Source organism: Salmo trutta, chromosome 13 (genome assembly GCF_901001165.1).
Source record: "Salmo trutta chromosome 13, fSalTru1.1, whole genome shotgun sequence".
In the NCBI taxonomy this organism is placed as follows: Eukaryota; Metazoa; Chordata; class Actinopteri; order Salmoniformes; family Salmonidae; genus Salmo; species Salmo trutta.
In genome coordinates this window covers 66,790,804-66,814,992 of record NC_042969.1, presented here as the reverse complement: position 1 = coordinate 66,814,992, position 24,189 = coordinate 66,790,804, and the positions used below count along the sequence as shown (strand labels likewise).

The 24,189-nt window shown below is 44.9% G+C and overlaps 2 protein-coding genes across 7 annotated transcripts in view; one reads left to right on the top strand and one right to left on the bottom strand.

Annotated features, from left to right (window-relative positions):
* Nucleotides 1-1,505: 1,505 nt before the first annotated feature.
* On the top strand, nt 1,506-4,476 carry nkapd1 (NKAP domain containing 1). Of its 3 annotated transcripts, none has more exons than XM_029773225.1 (6): nt 1,506-1,591; nt 2,027-2,109; nt 2,191-2,285; nt 2,965-3,117; nt 3,238-3,291; nt 3,419-4,476. In XM_029773225.1, the coding sequence occupies exons 2-6, from the start codon at nt 2,041-2,043 to the stop codon at nt 3,795-3,797; spliced, it is 750 nt and encodes a 249-aa protein (XP_029629085.1). In that variant the 5' UTR covers nt 1,506-1,591; nt 2,027-2,040; the 3' UTR covers nt 3,798-4,476. The 3 variants fall into 3 exon arrangements, with proteins under 3 accessions (XP_029629085.1, XP_029629086.1, XP_029629088.1); XM_029773226.1 differs by having other exon boundaries at nt 1,513-1,591; nt 2,033-2,109; XM_029773228.1 differs by having other exon boundaries at nt 1,535-1,591; nt 2,049-2,109.
* A 297-nt stretch (nt 4,477-4,773) lies between these two features.
* The window catches only part of LOC115206368 (leucine-rich repeat and fibronectin type III domain-containing protein 1-like), a 130,798-nt gene continuing 111,382 nt past the window's right edge, over nt 4,774-24,189 (bottom strand). For all 4 annotated transcript variants that reach the window (XM_029773221.1, XM_029773222.1, XM_029773223.1 and 1 more), the window contains 2 exons: nt 18,015-19,439; nt 4,774-7,207 (listed from right to left, as the gene is read on the bottom strand). In XM_029773221.1, the coding sequence (XP_029629081.1) occupies nt 6,292-7,207; nt 18,015-19,411 (2,313 nt within the window). In that variant the 5' untranslated portion in view covers nt 19,412-19,439 and the 3' untranslated portion in view covers nt 4,774-6,291. The remainder of the gene's footprint in view (nt 7,208-18,014; nt 19,440-24,189) is intronic.

Sequence of the window (24,189 nt, the reverse complement as noted above, 5' to 3'; positions counted from 1 at the left end):
TTGAGGTAGCTATGTACATATATGTAGGGATAAAGTTACTAGGGAACAGGATAGACAATAGACAGTAGCAGAAGCGTATGTGGTGAGTGTGAAAGTGTGTGAGTGTGTGTGTGTTTGTGGCAACAGTAGGCATAAGGTGCGCATATTATGTGTGTCTGGTGGTGTGTGTGTGTGTGTGTGTATGTGTGTGTGTGTGTGTGTGTGTGTGTGTGTGCGTGTGTGCGTGTGTGCGTGCGTGCGTGCGTGCGTGGGTGTGTGTGTGTGTGTGTGTGTGTGTGTGTGTGTGTGTGTGTGTGTGTGTGTGTGTGTGTGTGTGTGTGTGTATGTGTGTTGGGATGTCAGTGTAAGTATGTGTGAGTGTGTGGGTAGAGTCCAGTGTGTGCGCATAGAGTCAGTGCAAGATAGTTAGTGCAGAGAAGGGGCAATGCAGGTATTCCGGGTAGCCATTTGATTAGCTATTTAGCAGTCTGTTTAAGCAGTTTTATGGCTTGGGGGTGGAAGCTGTTCAGGGTCCTGTTGGTTCCAGGCTTGGTGCACTGGTACTGCTTGCCATACGATAGCAGAGAGAACAGTCTATGGCTGAGGTGGCTGGAGCCTATGACACTTTTTTGGGTCTTCCTCTGACACTGCCTGGTATAGAGGTCCTGAATCACAGGGAGCTCGGCCCCAGTGATGTACTGGCCCGTATTAATCACAGTCTGTAGTGCCTGCGGTCGGGTACCTTACAGTTGCCATACCAAGCGGTGATGCAGCCAGTCAAGATGCTCTCAATAGTGCAGTTATAGAACTTTTTGAGGATCTGAGGGCACATGCTAAATCTTTTTGACCTTCTCAGGGGGAAGAGGCGCATCCCTTGACAAAACTGTCTGCTGTTGTTATAAAACCCATACCTTGCTACCACCCTAAGCATCAGTTAACAATAAACAGTTTCTCAAACACAGCTCATTGCTATCTGTTTTATATTGTGTTCATAACAGTATGAAAAGTGTAGCACACTTCTATATACAACGGTAGTACAACAGTTCACAATGCAAAAGACTGAGGACATTCTCTCAATACTGCTTTGCGCCTACACTGAAAAGTTACTGATGGGCCTTCTGTGTCGTTGTGTGTTAAACCATCTGTGCTCATTAGGAACTATGTTATTGTTAGAAATACAGTCAATCATAATAGGCTACATAACCTACTACAGGTAATCATTGCATTTTCTTCAGATGACATCAGCCCTATAGACCTAGGTCTGATTAATAGAGTGGATTGTGGCTAGTGAGATGCCAAGTAGCTTGGCCTTTTAGAGCCATTTGACTAGAATTACCAATGAAGAACAACTGACTCACAGAGTGAATTTGTGCAGTTTTTCAATCACCACATCCAACCACCTCTTGGGGCCCTCAAACAATTTTTTTACTTCGATACCAATGATTGACAGACACATGGCCAATCAGCGTCCAAATTGTCCTGTGACGTAACAAGCCCCACATAGGCGGGATTGTGCAGCAGGATATGACGCATGTGGTTCATCTGCTACACGCCACAGACAGGGAAGTCAGCTGTTTGTGTGGTTTTAATCGTAAACGTTAAAGATCGAACGGTAATTCTGGTTAATAAATATTTAATCAAGTTTAGAATGAGCGATATAAGATTCATATCTTGAGTTTATTTCTCATCTAGCAAAGCTCTTGTTGATAAAAGTACCCGTTAGTTAACGCTAGCCAGTTGTAGCTAGGTTGTTGCGATAGTAGGTAGTACGCAAAATACACACAGTTGTAGGCAGCTGGTTAGCAACACGTTTAGCTAGCTAGCTGACTTGTCACGGACTGTTTTTGTGCAACCCAATACAATTGAATGCAGCGCTGGTGTATACAAATACACCCGCCTTGCTAAAAGCACCTGGCTAGCTAGCTAGCATCCACAACTTCTCCAATGCACCTGTCCTGACCCGTTTGCAGTGTGATCCCAGCATGTTGCTGCCAATGTAATTCAATGTAATTCAGTGTTGTGTGTACAGTACCTTATACTTCTCTAGTTGAAGGTGTCATCATGTCCAGGGTGCCGATGGGCAAGGTGTTGCTGCGAAATGTTATTCGTCACACAGATGCCCACAACAAGGTGAGTGGGGGAGTTAACTAAACTGTGTGTGTGGCTTTGCACTCTGCTGTGTACTCTCCTGATGATAGATGTCTGTTTCAGATCCAAGAGGAGTCAGAAATGTGGAAGTTGAGGGGGATGGAGAAGGGTCCGTCCACCAGCCACAGACTGATGCCACCATCTTCAAATCCATCCAGGTCCGCTAACTGTTCCAGCATTGAAGTAGTAGAGCCTTAGGTAGACTGATACATCAGCCGGTGATGGCAAGCTAACACTATGTACCGTCTAAGACTTATTTGGAGAATGTAAACACGTGCACGAGCTCGGCTAATATGCATGTATATGCTTCAGGTGATAGAAGTCTGAACGCACTTAAGTTACTATCGCTTTGACAAGTTGGTTTAATAATACTTACCTGTGGATATAGGTTATTGTCTCAGATTTTAGCTGCATAAGGACCAACCACCCAGACAACTGGTAGAATAAGTTCAAAAGTAATTTTATTCAGCATTCTGGCTTGCAGAGTTCCAGAGAGGAGCCTTTCCAAAAATGACATAGTCTCAGACGGTACATAGCGTTAGTGTTAGCCTGATACATCAGCAGGTGATAGCTAGCTATTTTAGACTGCATCCTGATTCACCACCCTTTTCCCAAAGTGTGCACTTGCACACTTTCAGTCCTGGATTGCAAAGCATTGTATTTGTGTAAATATTGGTTGGAGGCAGTTTCCACCATTGTTAGATCCATGACGGGAAGTGTGCAAGTGCACATTTTGAGAGTAGGGTGGAGAATCAGGATGCAGCCTTACAATAATTTAGAAGTGTGTTATATGGAACAGGTTGAAAGACATCAGAATTAGAGTTCACTATTACTCAGGAGTCACATGCACTGTGATCGTGTGGAGGATGGGTCTGTAGATAGACTGGGAGACCGGCTGCGGAGAAGAGAACACAGCTCTGGCCAGGACGAGAGGGAGGCACGCTACTGGACCAAGAAACTCTATGACTTCGAAGCCAATGATCCAGACAGGTGCGTGTACCTTTTCTATCTACAACGCTGTAGTAATATATCCTCGTGAGTTTGAGTTGACAAACGACGACATGCTATGAAAGGTGGATCTCGTTGGTACTGTGCATGTTTCCTCTACAGATGGGGACACAGCGGTTTTAAGGAGCTATACCCAGAGGAGTTTAAAAGTGACTGGTATGACATGAACTGCATTAATATGAAATACCATGTCTCATAACAGTAGTAGCTGTAGTAAAGATCTCACTATTTGCTTCGATACAAGAAATGTTGCATTGTTATAATGCCTGATTTGTCTTTTCAGGGAAAGAGACTGTGGCGATGATCAGAATGGGCATTGCAGAAAGAAAAAGACTAAGTCCAGACTTAAAACAGCCAAATCAAAACATCTGAAGAAGTCCTCCAAGAAGAAGAAGAAGAAGAAGAAGAAGAAAGAGGAAAAGAGGACAGGTGAGTCAGACGGTGAGTCCAGCAGCGACAGTGTCAAACAGAAGAGGAAAAGCAGCAAGAGCAAACATAAGAGGAAAAAGAGTGAGAGAGAGGAGGAGAGCAGCTCAGAGGAGAGAGGGAAAAGGAGGAAACGACAGATGGACTCCCACAGAGACTCAGGACCAGAGTCACACAAGAAGAGGAAAAACTGGAAAGCAGGAGAGGACAAATCAGAGGACAGTTCTGTGGATTGAGCCTTTTTCCATTGGCAGCCAGTAACCTGTAACTTCATACTGCTTCCTTTCAGTTGTCTATCTCAAAGCTTTCACAGTTACACCCCATTTCCACTTGAGTCCAATGTTTCCCACTAGATTTCTTGTGAACACGGCCATCACTATAGCTAGATATGTTTGTGATTTATCCAATGACAAGACACCTGAGGAATTGGCCAAAGTACAAATACAACTTTTGAACAGACCTACTGGCAGGGGAAAGCATATTGTTCTTCGCTTTACACCTTTCCTCTGCAATACTCTTTTGTGTTGTACTTCTTTCTGTGTACTGCTGAGCACAAACCTGTGTTCTCCCCTTGGGCATTCTTCACAGTAATACCTCACCTCTTCTGTTACTGGTTCTGCTCCAGCTGCAGTGCTCAGATAGTGAGCTGACACTGCACAAATATGGACTCAGAAAAGCCACCTCATGACAAACTGACTGTAGAGCCATGTCTCATAGTTAGTGTCCAGGCTTTACTTTAGCTGTTATATTATGGAAAATTGTCATTTTATGCAGATTTCACAACCAATTATGACAATGTCTTCTGCTTTTTTTATTCAGTATTTATTTTTTTAAACTTTTGTAATTTATGGTAGTCAGGATTTCATGGAATGTCAGGACAACATTGAAAATAAATGCATATTTGTTTGTAAAATTTACTCTGGTTATCACATCACACATTTAGACATATCACATACATGTCATGTATTGTTTTGAATACAGGATATCTACATGACTATCATTCACTATTCTCAGTAGGCCTATAGCCGTTCTATTCCATGAACATGAGCATGTATTTTACTCTTCATGCATCCAATTCTACATTAAATATTGCTTCCATATGCCCCTTTGGTTGAATCCTTCATGTGTACCATTTACAATAGAGCATTGTATTAATGGTGTACGGTTTCCCTCTAGTGTTCAGTTTCTATAGTACTCACTGTAGATGCAATGTGCAAGAAAATGGAATACATTAACACAATGATAATTTCTACATTTCTATATAAACTCATTTAATAAGAGACCTGCTGAAAAAGGTGCTATTGTCTAAACCAGGTTTGAGTTTCATTCAACGTAGAGAGCAGGCCACTGCTAGAAGGTATCTTTTCAATTTCATTCCTTTCTAGTCATCACTTTGTACAAGGTTCATTTATTATTTAGTGAAAGGGCTAGAAGGCCTAACAGTATCTACTATCCTAATGTTATCTATGGTCTGTTGTCTTCACCTGGTGGCTCAATCAGTGTAGTACACCCTGAGGAGTTAATTACTCATGGCTTTTGACAATAACATCAGAATAAAGAATTTATTTGCGAGAAAACAATACTTTTTCCGACCTGATGTTTGTATACTCTGACAACAGCTTCCTTTGAGACCATTGAAGCCTCCCACATATGTTTGTCTCAACAGGCACAAGATATATCTTAATATATATTTAATATATGATGAGATATGCCTTAATGCATATAGGCCTTCTCACTGATCCATGTGCAAGCAGCTTTCATGACATTGATGAAAGGATCCAGGATGACCATAAGAAAAGGACACAGTGCACAACCGGTACAGTTAACCCACACCAAAAAATTTAATACCCTCTCATGAGGGATAAGTGGTCCAAACCTTGTCATACTAAATAGGGAGAAGTGTGATGACACAGGTTTTTAATGTAAGAACTTGTGGCCAACACTCAAATGCTCAGTAAAAAGTTGTGACATATGACTTACTTACATAGTACACATACACCAATGTTTTTAATATACTTCTATATGTAATTTTAGTTAACTTTATCTAGACCAGCCAGATACAATACCGATTAATATCATACAGTCACATCAGGAACAATACCTAGTAATATCATTGAGTCCAACCAGCATTGAGGAGTCCACAGATTTTTCATGTCCATCCTCTCTATGCTAACATTTGAAATCGGCATGTGTATAGTTCTATAATATTTTTATTACTGTATAGACTGGTGTGATACTTGTCATCGTATCGTCGTGTCTTCGTGTGCAAAAGTCTTTGAAAGAACCCAAAGGATGATCAACATACAGGATACCTGGTTGTTCACTTTACAGTGTGATCTTTGTTTTTTAACATTAAATGGAAAACTCACATTTGCCCCACCCCTTGGCATGTAAAAAAATCTAAGCAACACTCCCCATGAAACAGGGGGAAACCATGATAGAAAGTAAGGTTTATGACTACAGTGAGCAGCATCCTCCATTTGTACATATTTTAGAATAAGGCACTGCTGCATAAAATAATGAAATGGCCAACAACTCTGTCTCTCTGGGAGTATGAGGGGAGGCAGGATGAAAGGAGACTATGTTCTTCTCCAGCAACTCTCTCTGAGAGTCTGTGTGTGTATGCATGTAACTTTATTTGTTAATGTGTAAATGTGTATGTTTCAAACTGTTGGTGTGTGTCTGTGTGTATGTGTGTGACAGCAATCCAGAGAGGCCAGGTTGCATCTCTTACACTGTGCTCTCCAGCATCCATTCAGTGCTGCTAAAAGTCACTCTCCGGTTGGCGAGCGGCGAGGACTCCACGTTGAGCTGGTTGGTGGACTTGTGCCGCCTCGTCCGCGCTCTGCGGGGGTAACTGTGGCTCTGAAATATGGAGTAGTCTCCCCCATCAAAGCTGAACCTGTGCCTAGTTCGTGCCAGCTCATTATTAAACCCCATGTTGGCCAGGGCGCTCTTCTTGTCCTTGAGCCTGGGGGCCTCCTTGGTGCCGGCGTTGGGGCCTAGGAGACACAAGGACATGGTGGAGCCCGTCAGGCTGCTGTCTGTCTGTGTGTCCTCCGACGGGGGGCCAGATCCAGAGCACTGGATGTCCAGGCTGGTCCTCTTCATCTTGTCCGTGGGCAGGGGGGGCAGCTCCACTTCCAGGACGGCCAAAGTGGTTGGAGGGGTGTCCCACTCCCTCTTGTCACTGTCCACCTTCAGCACCAGGGCCATGCACTCCTTGGCTGCCACCGGTAGAGCTTCTCTCTGGTGGCTGTCCTCAGCAGGTTGCTTGAAGGTGGAGCGTTGGAGTCTGTTCTGGCTGCCGTTGGTCTGGGAGTGCATGCTGGAGCTGACCTTGGCCTTGCTGTCCTCGGGGCTGCTGTGCGCCTTGTAGCGGATCATGAGGATGATGATAAACACCAGCACTGAAGCCACAATGATGCCGCCAATGATAATTATCATGGTGCCACCCAGAAACTGGCTGTGGATGAAGCGACACTGGCTGACCTCGCTGGCCGTGTAGAACTGGACACAGCCCACCACACGCGTGGCCGTCAGAGAGGTGATGCCGTCGTCGTACACCGCCAGGACACACAGGTCATACTCCCGGCCTGCCGCCAGGTCGTTGATCAGGAAGGTCTTACTGGTGGACGGGATCATTCTGCAGAAAAAAGGAAGGAATAAACAGGAGTGGGGAAGGTTAGCTTTGCCAGGGGAATTTTGACTGCCCCCCTCAATTACCACCAATATACGGTATGGAACAAAACCATGTCAGACACAGTGTCACACTGCATTCTCATTAACGGCATGCACATGAGAAGTGTTAACCTGACACAGAGGTGTTTGATAAACACAGAAAAGAGACAGTCATGTCAACTTAGTTCAGCTCCAGGGAGGCTTTAAATATCACCCTCATATTAGGGGCTCAAGTAAAGACAACAGTGCTGACACTTGACTTCTAGACGTGGTGACAGCGAGAAATGACTCCCCCAACATTTTATGTATACTATGATGGCAAAGGTTAAAAAGCAAGGTGACAAACAAGGTAGTGTGGAGCCTTCACATATATATATATATACACTGCTCAAAAAAATAAAGGGAACACTTAAACAACACAATGTAACTCCAAGTCAATCTCACTTCTGTGAAATCAAACTGTCCACTTAGGAAGCAACACTGATTGACAATACATTTCACATGCTGTTGTGCAAATGGAATAGACAACAGGTGGAAATTATAGGCAATTAGCAATACACCCCCAATAAAGGAGTGGTTCTGCAGATGGGGACCACAGACCACTTCTCAGTTCCTATGCTTTCTGGCTGATGTTTTGGTCACTTTTGAATGCTGGCGGTGCTTTCACTCTAGTGGTAGCATGAGACGGAGTCTACAACCCACACAAGTGGCTCAGGTAGTGCAGCTCATCCAGGATGGCACATCAATGCGAGCTGTGGCAAGAAGGTTTGCTGTGTCTGTCAGCGTAGTGTCCAGAGCATGGAGGCGCTACCAGGAGACAGGCCAGTACATCAGGAGACGTGGAGGAGGCCGTAGGAGGGCAACAACCCAGCAGCAGGACCGCTACCTCCGCCTTTGTGCAAGGAGGAGCAGGAGAAGCACTGCCAGAGCCCTGCAAAATGACCTCCAGCAGGCCACAAATGTGCATGTGTCTGCTCAAACGATCAGAAACAGACTCCATGAGGGTGGTATGAGGGCCCGACGTCCACAGGTGGGGGTTGTGCTTACAGCCCAACAACGTGCAGGACGTTTGGCATTTGCCAGAGAACACCAAGATTGGCAAATTCGCCACTGGCACCCTGTGCTCTTCACAGATGAAAGCAGCTTCACACTGAGCACGTGACAGATGTGACAGATTCTGGAGACGCCGTGGAGAACGTTCTGCTGCCTGCAACATCCTCCAGCATGACCGGTTTGGCGGTGGGTCAGTCATGGTGTGGGGTGGCATTTCTTTGGGGGGCCGCACAGCCCTCCATGTGCTCGCCAGAGGTAGCCTGACTGCCATTAGATACCGAGATGAGATCCTCAGACCCCTTGTGAGACCATATGCTGGTGCGGTTGGCCCTGGGTTCCTTCTAATGCAAGACAATGCTAGACCTCATGTGGCTGGAGTGTGTCAGCAGTTCCTGCAAGAGGAAGGCATTGATGCTATGGACTGGCCCGCCCGTTCCCCAGACCTGAATCCAATAGAGCACATCTGGGACATCATGTCTCGCTCCATCCACCAACGCCACGTTGCACCACAGACTGTCCAGGAGTTGGCGGATGCTTTAGTCCAGGTCTGGGAGGAGATCCCTCAGGAGACCATCCGCCACCTCATCAGGAGCATGCCCAGGCGTTGTAGGGAGGTCATACAGGCACGTGGAGGCCACACACACTACTGAGCCTCATTTTGACTTGTTTTAAGGACATTACATCAAAGTTGGATCAGCCTGTAGTGTGGTTTTCCACTTTAATTTTGAGTGTGACTCCAAATCCAGACCTCCATGGGTTGATAAATTGGATTTCCATTGATTATGTTTGCGTGATTTTGTTGTCAGCACATTCAACTATATAAAGAAAAAAGTATTTAATAAGATTATTTCTTTCATTCAGATCTAGGATGTGTTGTTTACGTGTTCCCTTTATTTTTTTGAGCAGTATATATATATACTTCCGACTTCAACTGTATATAAATATATATATATATATATTTTAAGTCAGAAGTTTACATACACCTTAGCCAAATATATTTAAACTCAGTTTTTCACAATTCCTGACATTTAATCCTAGTAAAAATTCCCTGTCTTAGGTCAGTTAGGATCACCACTTTATTTTAAGAATGTGAAATGTCAGAATAAAAGTAGAGAGAATTATTTAATTCAGCTTTTATTTCTTTCATCACATTCCCAGTGGGTCAGAAGTTTACATACACTCAATTAGTATTTGGTAGCATTGCCTTTAAATTGTTTAACTTGGGTCAAACGTTTCCGATAGCCTCCCACAAGCTTCCCACAATAAGTTGGGTGAATTTTGGCCCATTCCTCCTGACCGAGCTGGTGTATGGTTTGTAGGCCTCCTTGCTCTCATACACTTTTTCAGTTCTGCCCACAAATTTTCTGTGGGACTGAGGTCAGGGCTTTGTGATGGCCACTCCAATACCTTGACTTTGCTGTCCTTAAGCCATTTTGCCACAAATTTGGAAGTGTGCTTGGGGTCATTGTTCATTTGGAAGACCCATTTACGACCAAGCTTTAACTTCCTGACTGATGTCTTGAGATGTTGCTTCAATATATCCACATCATTTTCCTGCCTCATGATGCCATTTATTTTGTGAAGTGCACCAGTCCCTCCTGCAGCAAAGCACCCCCACAACATGATGCTGCCACCCCCGTGCTTCACTGTGAATGTTTACAAGGTGTGTTCATGAAACATATAATTGTTTTTGTGTTATTAGTTTAAGCAGACTGTGCTTGTCTATTGTTGTGACTTAGATGAAGATCAGATCAATTTGTATGACCAATTTATACAGAAATCCAGGTCATTCCAAAGGGTTCACATACTTTTTCTTGCCACTGTATGTGTTATTTCATAGTTGTGATGCCTTCACTATTATTCTACAATGTAGAAAATAGTAAAAATAAAGAAAAACCCTTGTGCCCCCGCACATTGACTCTGTTCTGGTACCCCCTGTATATAGCTTTGCTACTGTTATTTTATTGTTGCTCCAGACCCCCGAACAGGCCCTCATCCCCGTCATTTGCAGGAGAAAGAGACAAATATTTCGCGGAAGGAAATCAGGGTGCCTTGTGAGGATCAGGCTACGAGTGGCTAATCTCCCTTTGCCCTCCTTACTACTGACGAACGTACAATCCCTGGATAATAAAGGGATTGAGCTAAATGCACGTATATCCTAACAACGGGACATTAAAAACTGTAATATCTTACAGTATCTTTCACGGAGTCTATCGTTAGGATAGAACAGCAGCCTCTGGTAAGACAAGGGGTGTCGGTCTATGTATATTTGTAAACAACAGCTGGTGCACGATATCTAAGGAAGTCTCAAGATTTTACTCGCCTGAGTTAGTGTGGTCTACATCTTATCATGCAATACTCTATCTACCTGCAGAGTTTTCATCTGTACTTATTTGTAGCTGTCTGCATACCACCACAGACTGATGCTGGCACTAAGACTGCACTCAATGAGCTGTATACCGCAATAAGCAAACAGGAAAATGCTCATCGAGTGGGGCGCTCCTAATGGCCATGGACTTTAATGCAGGGAAACTTAAATCCGTTTTACCCAATTTCTATCAGCATGTTAAATGTGTAACCAGACACTAGCGGTTCTGGGGGGAGGGGGGCGGGGGTCAGTGCCCCTGTGACAACAATTTTGGACCCCCTTGTGCCTCCCCTAAATGTGGAGTATGAAATCATTTTTACATAACACATTTTTGCTATCGTTCAGTGAAGAAAACGATATGACAACAATAACGTCTAATGTATCTGGCCCCTCTAACAGTACAACTGGCCCCAGCTTGGCCCCCCCACTTGAAATGGTCCTTTACCGCCACTGTAACCAGAGGGGGAAAAAAACTCTAGACCACCTTTACTCCACACACAGAGACCCGTACAAAGCTCTCCCTCGCCCTTCATTTGGCAAATCTGACCATAGTTCTATCCTCCTGATTCCTGCTTACAGGCTAAAATTAAAGCAGGAAGCACCAGTGACTCGGTCAATAACAAAGTAGTCAGATGAAGCAGATGCTAAGCTACAGGACTGTTTTCCTAGCACAGACTGCAATATGTTCTGGGATTCTTCCGATGGCATTGAGGAGTACACCACATCAGTCACTGGCTTCATCAATAAGTGCATCGATGACGTCCCCCCCACAGTGACTGTACGTACATACCCCAAACAGAAGCCATGGATTACAGGCAACATCCGCACTGAGCTAAACGGTAGAGCTGCCGCTTTCAAGGAGCGGGACTCTAACCCGGAAGCTTATAAGAAATCACGCTATGCCTTCTGACGAACCATCAAACAGGCAAAGTGTCAATACAGGACTAAGATCGAATCATACTACACCGGCTCCGACACTCGTCGGATGTGGCAGAGCTGGCAAACTTTTGCAGACTACAAAGGGAAGCACAGCCGAGAGCTGCACAGTGACACAAGCCTACCAGACGAGCTAAATTACTTCTATGCTTGCTTCGTGGCAAGTAACACTAAAACATGCATGAGAGCATCAGCTGTTCTGGACGACTGTGTGATCACGCTCTCCGCAGCCGATGTAAGACCTTTAAACAGGTCAACATTCACAAGGCAGCAGAGCCAGATGGATTACCAGGACGTGTACTCTGAGCATGCGCTGACCCACTGGCAAGTGTCTTCACTGACATTTTCAACCTCTCCCTATCTGAGTCTGTAATACCAACATATTTCAAGCAGACCACCATAGTCCCTGTGCCCAAAAACACTAAGGTTACCTGCCTAAGTAACTACCGACCCGTAGCACTCAGGTCTGTAGTCATGAAGTGCTATGAAAAACTAGTCATGGCTTACACATTGTTCCAGAAACCCTAGACCCATTCCAGTTTGCAACCTGCCCCAACAAATCCACAGATGACGCAATCTCTATTGCACTCCACACTGCCCTTTCACACCTGGACAAAAGGAAAACATATGTGAGAATGCTATTCATTGACCACAGCTCACCGTTCAACACCATAGTGCCCTCAAAGCTCATCACTAAGCTAAGGACCCTGTGACTAAACACCTCCCTCTGCAACTGGGCACGACAAAACCTATTCCCCCTCAGGAGACTGAAAAGATTTAGCATGGGTCCTCAGATCCTCAAAATGTTCTACAGCTGCTCTACCGAGAGCATCCTGACAGGTTGCATCACTGCCTGGTATGGCCACTGCTCGGCCTCCGACCGCAAGGCACTACAGAAGGTAGTATGGCCCAGTACATCACCAGGGCCAAGCTTCCTGCCATCCAGGACATCTATACCAGGCGGTGTCAGAGGAAGTCCCTAAAAATTGTCAAAGACTCCAGCCACCCTAGTCATAGACTGTTCTCTCTGCTACCACACGGCACCGGAGCGCCAAGTCTAGGTCTAGGTCCATGAGGCTTCCAAACAGCTTCTACCCGCAAGCCATAAGACTCCTGAACATCTAATCAAATGGCTACCCAGACTATTTGCATTGCACCCCCCCCCTTCACGCTGCTGCTACCCTCTGTTATTATCTATGCATAGTCCCTTTAATAACTCTACCTACATGTACATATTACCTCAATTACCTCAACTAACCGGTGCCCCCGCACATTGACTCTGTACCGGTACCCCCTGTATATTGCCTCGCTATTGTTATTTTACTGCTGCTCTTTAATTATTTCTTACTTTTTATTTCATACTTTTTTTTAGGTATTTCTCTTGAAACTACATTGTTGGTTAAGGGCCTGTAAGTAAGCATTTCACTGTAAGATCTACCTACACCTGTTGTATTCGGCGCATGTGACAAATAATTGTTTTTATTTTATTTGAATGACTTGGTGTGTCCAGACTTTTGACTGGTACTATATATATATATATATATATATATATATATATATATATATATATATATATATATATATACACATATATATATATATACTGCTCAAAAAAATAAAGGGAACACTTAAACAACACATCCTAGATCTGAATGAAAGAAATAATCTTATTAAATACTTTTTTCTTTACATAGTTGAATGTGCTGACAACAAAATCACACAAAAATAATCAATGGAAATCCAATTTATCAACCCATGGAGGTCTGGATTCGGAGTCACACTCAAAATTAAAGTGGAAAACAACACTACAGGCTGATCCAACTTTGATGTAATGTCCTTAAAACAAGTCAAAATGAGGCTCAGTAGTGTGTGTGGCCTCCACGTGCCTGTATGACCTCCCTACAATGCCTGGGCATGCTCCTGATGAGGTGGCGGATGGTTTCCTGAGGGATCTCCTCCCAGACCTGGACTAAAGCATCCGCCAACTCCTGGACAGTCTGTGGTGCAACGTGGCGTTGGTGGATGGAGCGAGACATGATGTCCCAGATGTGCTCAATTGGATTCAGGTCTGGGGAACGGGCGGGCCAGTCCATAGCATCAATGCCTTCCTCTTGCAGGAACTGCTGACACACTCCAGCCACATGAGGTCTAGCATTGTCTTGCATTAGGAGGAACACAGGGCCAACCGCAACAGCATATGGTCTCACAAGGGGTCTGAGGATCTCATCTCGGTACCTAATGGCAGTCAGGCTACCTCTGGCGAGCACAGGGAGGGCTGTGCGGCCCCCCAAAGAAATGCCACCCCACACCATGACTGACCCACCACCAAACCGGTCATGCTGGAGGATGTTGCAGGCAGCAGAACGTTCTCCACGGCGTCTCCAGACTCTGTCACGTCTGTCACGTGCTCAGTGTGAACCTGCTTTCATCTGTGAAGAGCACAGGGTGCCAGTGGCGAATTTGCCAATCTTGGTGTTCTCTGGAAAATGCCAAACGTCCTGCACGGTGTTGGGCTGTAAGCACAACCCCCACCTGTGGACGTCGGGCCCTCATACCACCCTCATGGAGTTTGTTTCTGACCGTTTGAGCAGACACATGCACATTTGTGGCCTGCTGGAGGTAATTTTGCAGGGCTCTGGCAGTGCTTCTCCTGCTCCTCCTTGCACAAAGGCGGAGGTAGCGGTCCTGCTGCTGGGTTGTTGCCCTCCTACGGCCTCCTCCACGTCTCCTGATGTACTGGCCTGTCTCCTGGTAGCGCCTCCATGCTCTGGACACTACGCTGACAGACACAGCAAACCTTATTGCCACAGCTCGCCTTGATGTGCCATCCTGGATGAGCTGCACTACCTGAGCCACTTGTGTGGGTTGTAGACTCCGTCTCATGCTACCACTAGAGTGAAAGCACCGCCAGCATTCAAAAGTGACCAAAACATCAGCCAGGAAGCATAGGAACTGAGAAGTGGTCTGCGGTCCCCACCTGCAGAACCACTCCTTTATTGGGGGTGTCTTGCTAATTGCCTATAATTTCCACCTGTTGTCTATTCCATTTGCACAACAGCATGTGAAATTTATTGTCAATCAGTGTTGCTTCCTAAGTGGACAGTTTGATTTCACAGAAGTGTGATTGACTTGGAGTTACATTGTGTTGTTTAAGTGTTCCCTTTATTTTTTTGAGCAGTGTATATACACACACACACACACACACACACACACACACACACACACACACACACACACACACACAACATCTGCAGGGGAGGACAATGCAGGCTTCTGAACAAATGCTCATGGTTCGAAGACAAGTTAGATGTGTGAAATAAACACATCGTCTTTGAACATGAAGGAGAAAAACATTGTCTTTAGGCTGACATCTGTGTTAATATAATTAGAAGCATGATAACACTTAATGGTTCTCACATGTAGGTAATAATATATCACCTAAAGACAAATAGTCAGGTCGCTGTATAATCATAAGGGAGAACATTATACAGGAGAATAGCTCATTAAATCAGAAGTGATATAAACAGAAAAGTCAACCAACATCAACAGGTCTAAATTTGACCTTATGATGCCTTGAGAAAACTTTACAGGACACTGTCTTAATTCTTGCCCTGCTAGTGCAGTGGTGCACATTGGGTCAATTTCTTTGTATGTTTTTTTATTAAGAACAAATTCTTATTTACAATGACGGCCTACACCGGCCAAACCCTAACAACGCTGGGTTGTTGTTAGTCCTATGGGACTACCAATCCCGGCTGGTTGTGATACAGGCCATAATCAAACCAGTGACGCCTAGTAGTGACACCTCTAGCACTGAGATGCAGTGCCTTCGACCGCTGCGCCACATGGGAGCCCGAATAGACACACATCTAATAGGCCTACGTACTCTCAATTCAATAAGGGTATTTGAATGAGTAATGCAAAATGGCAGTGTTAGCACATACCTAGCTCATTTAAGATGGACTGAAATGAATGATTTAATTTTGTGTATCAACTCTATAACCCTGGTATTAGAGTGCCCACTTTGCATTAGTCAGTTTTACAATATTCCTCATCATGAATTTATGTTGAAGATAAGGACATGGAACCTACACTAATTGAAACATAGAACTCAAAAACTGTATATAACTATTATATTAATAAATTCTACAGCAATTCACAATTCGGATTGGCCAATAGGTAAAATAACTTTCTGCAATTCACGTTTGGTTTAAAATTCCCATTATGGTATTAATACAATATTTATTTGTCAAATGATCAGCTATACATGAAGCTTTACTATAATAATCTCTGTATTGACAATATAACGTTTGTTTGACCCATTGTGCTTTTACTCATCAATGTGATGCAACCAAACCTTTCATTACTGGGCTCCTGAGTGGCACAGTGGTCTAAGACACTGCAGTACCTGGTTCGAATCCAGGCTGCATCACATCCGGCTGTGATTGGGAGTCCCATTTGGCGGCGCACGCCCAGGTTTGGCCGGGGTAGGCTGTCATTGTAAATAAGAATTTGTTCTTAACTGACTTGCCTAGTTAAATAAAGAGTAAATAAATACTATATGGTTGACTGCTAAATAGCAGCTCATCACCTTGTATGTGTTTAGTGAGTCATTCATCAATGTGGAATAAATGACATGTTGTAATATCTATCATATTAAACAGGGTTCCCCTAATGTTTCACTGATAGTTCTTCAAAATGGTATAAAGTCTGCAGCAGATAGCAATCATGCTCATGTCTGACTCATGGGTTTCCTTGGCACAATGATGTCCTATTGGGATTACGGTAAGGGATGGGGTTATTGTTGGGTTGGGGTTAAGGACTGGGAAGTGATAGTGCCTGCTGAAGCTAGATAATATTGAGACAAAAGGGTATATTAACTCTCTAAAGGCCAAGTTATAAGTGTTAATCGTATAATCTTTGTTTTCCCATAGGCCTAGAGCTAACAACTGCAAATGTAAAGTCATACTAAGCATTTTTTTCTATTAAAACCAACATATAGTCTGTTTATACACTCTTTTATCCCAAAACCATAATAAAATTGTGCAATTACTTACATTTAGTGACATAGTTAATTACACAGCACATATGCAGCTCTGGGAGTTATGGATCTATTATAATGGACTGTCATGCCATTCAGCAGATGGGCATTCCAGATGGCTCAGACCGTCTCCAGAGCTGGCTCAGACCTTCGCCCCCCGCCCCAACGCAGCCCTATCCCCACCCCCTTTTTTGTTGTCGAGTTTAATGTCCTTGTCTATAACCGTTCAGTACTTTGTCATATATTTGTATGTTTTATGTAGACCTCAGAAAGAGTATCTGCTGCATATGCAGTAGCTAATGGGGATCCTAATAAACCAATCTAAACCCCCTTTCCACCAGCTCCAGTCCTCCAGCCTCAGCGCTCCCATTCCTTCAGCCCCAGCGCTCCCATTCCCCCTGCCCCAGTGCTCCCATTCCTCCAGGCCCAGCGCTCCCATTCCTCCAGCCCCAGTTCTCCCATTCCTCCAGCCCCAGCGCTTCCATTCCTCCAGCCCCAGCGCCCCCAGTCCTCCAGCCCCAGTGCTCCCAATCTTCCAGCCCCAGCGCCCCCATTCCTCCAGCCCCAGCGCCCCCAGTCCTCCAGCCCCAGTGCTCCCATTCCTCCAGCCCCAGCGCTCCCATTCCTCCAGCCTCAGCACTCCCATTTCTCCAGCACCAGCGCTTCCATTCCTCCAGCCCCAGCGCTCTCATTCCTCCAGCCCCAGCGCTCCCATTTCTCCAGCCCCAGCGCTCCCATTCCTCCAGCCCCAGCGCTCCCATTCCTCCAGCCCCAGCGCTCCCATTCCTCCAGCCCCAGCGCTCCCATTCCCCCAGCCCCAGCGCTCCCATTCCTCCAGCCCCAGCGCTCCCATTCCTCCAGCCCCAGCCCTCCCATTCCCCCAGCCCTCCCATTACCCCAGCCCCAGCGCTCCCATTCCTCCAGCCCCAGCGCTCCCATTCCTCCAGCCCCAGCGCTCCCATTCCTCCAGCCCCAGCGCTCCCATTCCTCCAGCCCCAGCACTCCCATTCCTCCAGCCCCAGTGCTCCCATTCCCCCAGCCCCAGCGCTCCCATTCCCCCAGCCCCAGCGCTCCCATTCCTCCAGCCCCAGCGCTCCCAGTTCTCCAGCCCCAGCGCTCCAGTCCCAGCGCTCCCAATCCTCCAGCCCCAGCGCTCCCAATCCTCCAGCCCCAGCGCTCCCATTCCTCCAGCCCCAGCGCCCCCAGTCCTCCAGCCCCAGTGCTCCCATTCCTCCAGCCCCAGTGCTCCCATTCCTCCAGCCCCAGCGCTCCCATTCCTCCAGCCCCAGCGCTCCCATTTCTCCAGCACCAGCGCTTCCATTTCTCCAGCCCCAGCGCTCCCATTTCTCCAGCCCCAGCCCCCACATGGCTTACCTGTAAACCAGTGTGTCGTCTGCAGTGCTGTTATACTGGATCTGGTACATCCTGATGCCTGGGATGTGGCGCTCGGAGGGCCAGCGAATCACAGCCGAGGAGGAGGTCAGCTCGGCCACCACCACCCTCTTGTCCTGGTGCTTGTCATGGCCCTTGGTGTCGTTGCCTGACTTGGAGGAGGTAGTGATGTCAGAGAGGCCCCGATCGGCCTCGCGCATGTGGTGCAATGTGTTGTTGACGAACAATGGCAGAGGGATCATGTTGATCTCCACGGCAGCTGTGGCGATGCCGGCAGCGTTGGAGGCCACACAGTTGAAGGCACCACTGTCCTTTAAGGTGGTGATGAGGATGTCCAAGGTACCGTTGTCATACAGGATGGTGCGGGAGTTGTTGTGCACCAGCTTGCCGTCTGGGAAGCGCCAGTGGATGGCTGGGTCCGGGTCTCCCATGGCCTTGCACTTGAGGGTGACCCCCTGACCCTCCATGACGTAGGGCTTGGTGGATATGTGTTTGGTGATGAGTGGGGGCTCACAGATAAAATCCTCCTCCTGGATGGACCAGAAGTACTTGTCCATAAGATGCTCCGGGGAGGCGCAGGTCTCCAGGTCATCCTCCCGGGTCAGTCTGCGGAGCCACAGCAGCTCACAGTTACAGTGGAGAGGGTTTCCCCCGAAGCTCACCGCCAGGGAGGACGGGTTGGAGCCCTTGGCGTCTGACAGCACCTGGGCATGCTGAAACAGGCTGTCCGGTGGTAGCTTCTGCAGCCGGTTGGAGGTCATATCCAGACGAACCAGCTTGGTGAGGAGCGTGAAAGTCCCAGCTCCGATGTGATCAATCAGGTTGTGATCAAGGGTGAGGGTATTGATGTGGCTCATCCTGCCTATCTCCTCCCAGGGCAGGGTCCTCAGGTTGTTGTTGGACAGATCCAAGTCCTCGATGGTCGACACAAACTCATCAAAGGAGGTAGGGGCCACATGGTGGATCTGGTTGTTCCCCAGTATGAGGTGGCGGAGGTTGACCAGGCCTTTGAAGTGGTCGCTCTTGATGACACTTAGGCGGTTGCCGTCCATGTGGAGGGCTCGTAGAGAGCGCAGGCCCAGGAAGGCGTTGGGCGTGATCTGGCTGATGGTGTTACGGGACAGGGTGAGGTGGACCAGGCTGGTCATGTTGAAAAAGTCTTTCCTGCGGATAATGGTGATGAAGTTGTCTGTGAGACGCAGCTCCACGGTCTTGCGGTCGATGGTTGGAGGCACAAACAGCAGACCGGTCTTAGCGCAGAGCAGAGTCAGAGTGGGGGAGAGGTGCTGGCAGATGCAGCGGCCAGGGCAGTTGTAGCCCTTCGCCAGCACCGCACACAGCAGTACACACAGCAACACACACACAACCAGACGCTCCATGGTCTGTCTGTCTATCAGCTTCCAGATCCTGGAACAGATAAAGATAGAGAAAGGGCAGAGATACAATAAAATAAGTATATTTGGTGGGTTTAAAAATCATACCATTTATAATGAGCATACACAAATGGAGTCATCAACCAAGATGATTGAAACTGCCAGTAGGGTACCGGTCACCAGAGAGACATGTCAGAGGTTATTGATAGTGTAGTGAGATGATAGATGCCTGAACTGTACTGCCCCAGCTTTGGCATTATCCCTTAAAAAAACAGAGAATAGTCCAGTAAAACAAACACAAAGTGGCTAATATGCCATGCCAGCAGACTGTCGATCCCATCCAAATTTGAATAATTGCGGTGTTGTTTTTACATGGAGCTAATATGTCATATACTTCCCTGTCATATCGTATGCTTTGTGTGTTTGTCTAGCTCTGAACTTCACAACAGTGTAGGGAATTAAGGGGAGAAGGGGTGCTTGTCAGCACTGCTTAAGGATTTATATGACCTTTTCATGCTCCCTTCACTCTTCATGCTTCAGAACTGTACTGCAGAATTAGACATGAGTCTGTCAAGTAAATCATAGGAACAAAACATGAAGGTGAGATGAAGAGACCTTGGTTCTAAATCCATCAGATGGAGGTATTATTAGATGGTTCTTAGGTGTTGAGGCTGATGTTCAGATTCTCTGATCCCCATTTAGTGCTATTGATCCAGCTCTGAGAGCATAAGTCTGCAGTGAAAGAGATCCTTGGGTGTAATAACCACCAAATCACAATGAAAGCCCATTCTTTCATGACTGCTGCCATATCCCCATGCAGTACTTTTCCATCTTTTCGGTATCAATCTTTGTTGCTGATGCATTTAACACTCAATGTTTATCACAGACGGAGCCCATATATAGGGATATGAACTGACTGTTCTCCACGGATAACCAATCATTCCTGGCTATGTATTTTTTGAAAATAACAACCGGCTACTTGTCTAGACTGGCGGTCTTTTGATTTGTCTTTAGCTTGCCTTTCATACTTTCCTTTGGATCAGGTGTTTTTTATCTTTCCATTTCTTTATCGTATATCACACATCAAGGATTCATATCATGACATGAATCTTTTGATTGTTATACTAAGAAAACATATATTCTACTTTTTATTCTAAGAAACTCCAGATATAGAGAGCAGAACATGAACAATAACTACTAAGTTTAAGACTATGACAGCCTATTTTATTCATATGTGTATATTTCCTATATGTTAAATCAGGTCATCAGGATGTCACGGGGGGGGGGGGGGGGGGGGGGGGGGGTAGCACACTGTGCCTGGCTTGTGTAAATTATTTATATCAATCTGACTCTTTTTATTTTAGAAGCTGGGGAGGTTAAATTAATAAAGTAGGTTATAGAAAAAATAATCTTATTTCATACAACAAAAGTATTATACAATGAATGTGTTCTCGGTTGGTCTGAATATATATATGTTTCATCAGCGCAAAACATCCATTGTCTCATATACTTTTAGGTAGAATATTGTTCTCCAATAATTGTGTAAGCATTCAAATGGTAACTAGGCCACAGAGCTTATGGTTTCTCTGAGGACCATCTGTGCTCTTGCATTTCCTGCCATCACCATTGAGGATACTCTATTGATCTCTCAGCATCTCTGGTGAAGAAAGAAAACTTTGTTGCCAAGGCAACTCTGGTGTAGAATGTAGGTCTTTCAATTGCATTAAGATGTTAAGCTGCCAGAAAAATAAGGTTTCAATCCTAATGGAGATAGGGAAGATAAGGACATTTACAAGGGAAGATAAGGACATTTACAAGATGTTGTATCAGCCACCCACTTCAAAACCACACTAAGTGTGTCTATAGGTGAGGAGGACCTGAGGACCACATAGAAGTATGCATTGGAATTCAAGTGCAAACTGAAATTAATGAAAGAGTAATATACTGGTGGCAAGTCTGTCTTTGTATTTAATTGAGGATATTTCTTTTACCGGGGAAGAACTCTCAAATGATTCCGGCTCAAAATCTTATTACTGCATTATACACCAGCCACCCTTTTGGAGGGACTGCAGATGAAGACGTGAGGAGCTCATGACATACTGTATTTGCTCCGAGCGACAAAAGACAGCGTTAATAAGATTACCTAGTTGTCCAGTCCAACCTTAGCCAATCACAACAAGCAAACCACAACAAGTTGACACTAGTCAAAAATATACATAATGAGTTTAAAAGCATGATTGTGCATTTTAATCCATTCAATGATTCCAATATATGCATATTCATGATCAATTAAATTATGACATTAGTTAATTATTCAGAACATTTCTTAGTTAAATAACCTACATAACTAGTGTCTAATATCTAATTAACAAATTGGCCCCTATCAAGAAGAGATTATTATTTGAAATGTAGTATGAAAACATCTGACTAATCCACACAGAATATCAAGAATGTCAATTCCCCATTGTCATTGGGATCTTACTAAAATGATCAATGCAAGCACGCAATAGTGTATTCAACAGTATATTATATTAAACATTCTCTGCTATCAACACATATCAATTAAAATCAAAGGAATATGAATTTGAATGGGACATTGTAAATAGTCAATTATAACTGACCACAAAAGCAATGTCCTATCCGTAGTTCAGAAAAGGCCACCTCATTGTATACACACGCAGAACGTGGTCAAGTAATGCTTATTTTTTTCCTATGTGACTGTCTGGCGAGAGTAAATTCCAATTAATAAAATTTAGGCAGTGAACTTTTAGCTGCCCCACAGTGACTCTCGTCAGGAAACCGGCATAATTATTGACATGCTGAGTTAATTGGAGTCAGTTCCATCTCCACCACTAAGCCAAGCTCTGTGTGGCCCTACACAACCCTGGGGAGTTCTGGCCCCATCGAGAGAATACCTTGGTAAATAGAGGACATTTGCATTTTATAATTATAGCCACATGCAAATGGCAAAAAGGATGCAGAGTGATGTGCCCTGTATTTTCAATTTCAAACCTTGCCCAAAAACGTACTCAGGGAAAGTAATTGAAAAGTACTAACTAGAGAGTCAAAGCCTTTAATCGTGGCAAATTCCTGAGAAGGAAGACTTTGCCATCCTACTAAATTGTAGGAAGGATTAAATGGTTATTTGAACAACAAGTAATTGTCAGAGGTTTATTCTACACCCACATTGACGTTTTGCTAGTCTTTTTCCTGAGATCCAAGGGAATCGAAATGGTTTTGCTCCACAGTGATTATGAACAGGCTGTAAATTTGAAGAGTAAATGTGTGCAAGCCTTGATTGAGCCTTGAGACAAGTGATGTGCTTGATTAATATTGAATAATTCGTTTTCTATTGTCAAGAAACCTATACAAAAAATAATGGCACTTGGCTGCCAACACTGAATACAGCAGTCGAGGCTCCTCAAAGGAGGAAGGGGAGGACCATCCTCCTCAGTGAATTTCATAAAAATAAAAATTGTAAAACATTGAAAAGGGTATCCTTTTTAGATAAAACTATACTAAATATATTCATGTCACCAAATAATTCACTGTTTTGCAATGAAGGTCTACAGTAGCCTCAACAGCACTCTGTTGGGTAGCACCATGGTGTAGCCGGAGGACAGCTAGCTTCCGTCCTCCTCTTGGTACATTGACTTCAATACAAAACCTAGGAGGCTCTTGGTTCTCACCCCCTTCCATAAACTTACACAGTAATTATGACAACATCCGGAGGACATCCTCCAACCTAGCAGAGCTCTTGTAGCATGAACTCACATGTTGTCCACCCAATCAAAGTATCAGAGAATTAATCTAATACTGAAAGCCTAAGCTACAGCTAGCTAGCGCTGCAGTGCATAAAATAGGGTGGGTAGTTGACTCAAAGAGAGAGAAAGACAATAGTTGTACAGTTTTTAACAAATTAATTTCTCGCAAATGAAGGAGAAGCAAGAGAGAGTAATTTTTTTCAGCTTTACTTTCTTAGCTAGCAAATGTAGCTGGCTAGTTTAGTTACTCAAACACCCGGCTCAGAGGGATGCTATGTTAGCTAGCTGGCTATGACTATCCAACACAACACTGGAACTCTTACAAGTCAAGGTAAGCTTTTGGTTTTATACTTTTTTTTGCCACCGGGACCTGCCGGTGTAACTGCTTACTGACTGTACACCGTAACGTTACTGGATGATTGTAGTGGGTTTACTAAAGTACTAGTTCTATTAGCTATGTTGACTAGGACGTTACTTTAGCTAATGTGGGGGAAACGATGTAGGCTGTGTGTAGCGGTTATGACGTGGTTTAGCTTGTATTACATTTTTTTCACCTGGTCACATACAGCTGATGTGTTGGTCATTGAAGTCCACAATGAAGGGAAAAGGTGAGAGGAGGAGAGTGCATAGAGGAGAGAAGGAATACAACGTGGCTGCTATGAATGTCAACTGTGCTCATGTGTGAATAGGGTGTATTCATTCCGCCGATTCTGTTGAAAACTGTTTCTTAAACGGAAGTAAATGTAACGGGATAAAAATACCTGAATTGTCCAATAGAAACTCTCGTTTGCAACTGTTGTACTAATAATTACACCCTAGATAAGCTAGATGCAGGCAATAGTGTGCAAGACGGTATTGAATGTGTCACTGTCTGTCCATGTGTCACTGTCTGTCATCTCAAATATTTCTCTCAACCTCTGTGCACCTACGTTGTAAACCTTCATTCATAGGCTAGGTTGTAGCAACCTCATGATGGTTATAGGGAAATTTTGCGTATCATTTAGTAGCCTAAACCTATTG

Coding starts and splice junctions, on each gene's coding strand:
- nkapd1 (XM_029773225.1), top strand. CDS start 2,041: ATGTCCAGGGTGCCGATGGGCAAGGTGTTGCTGCGAAATGTTATTCGT. Junction 2,110..2,190: donor ACACAGATGCCCACAACAAG/GTGAGTGGGGGA, acceptor TGTCTGTTTCAG/ATCCAAGAGGAGTCAGAAAT. Junction 3,118..3,237: donor GAAGCCAATGATCCAGACAG/GTGCGTGTACCT, acceptor TTTCCTCTACAG/ATGGGGACACAGCGGTTTTA.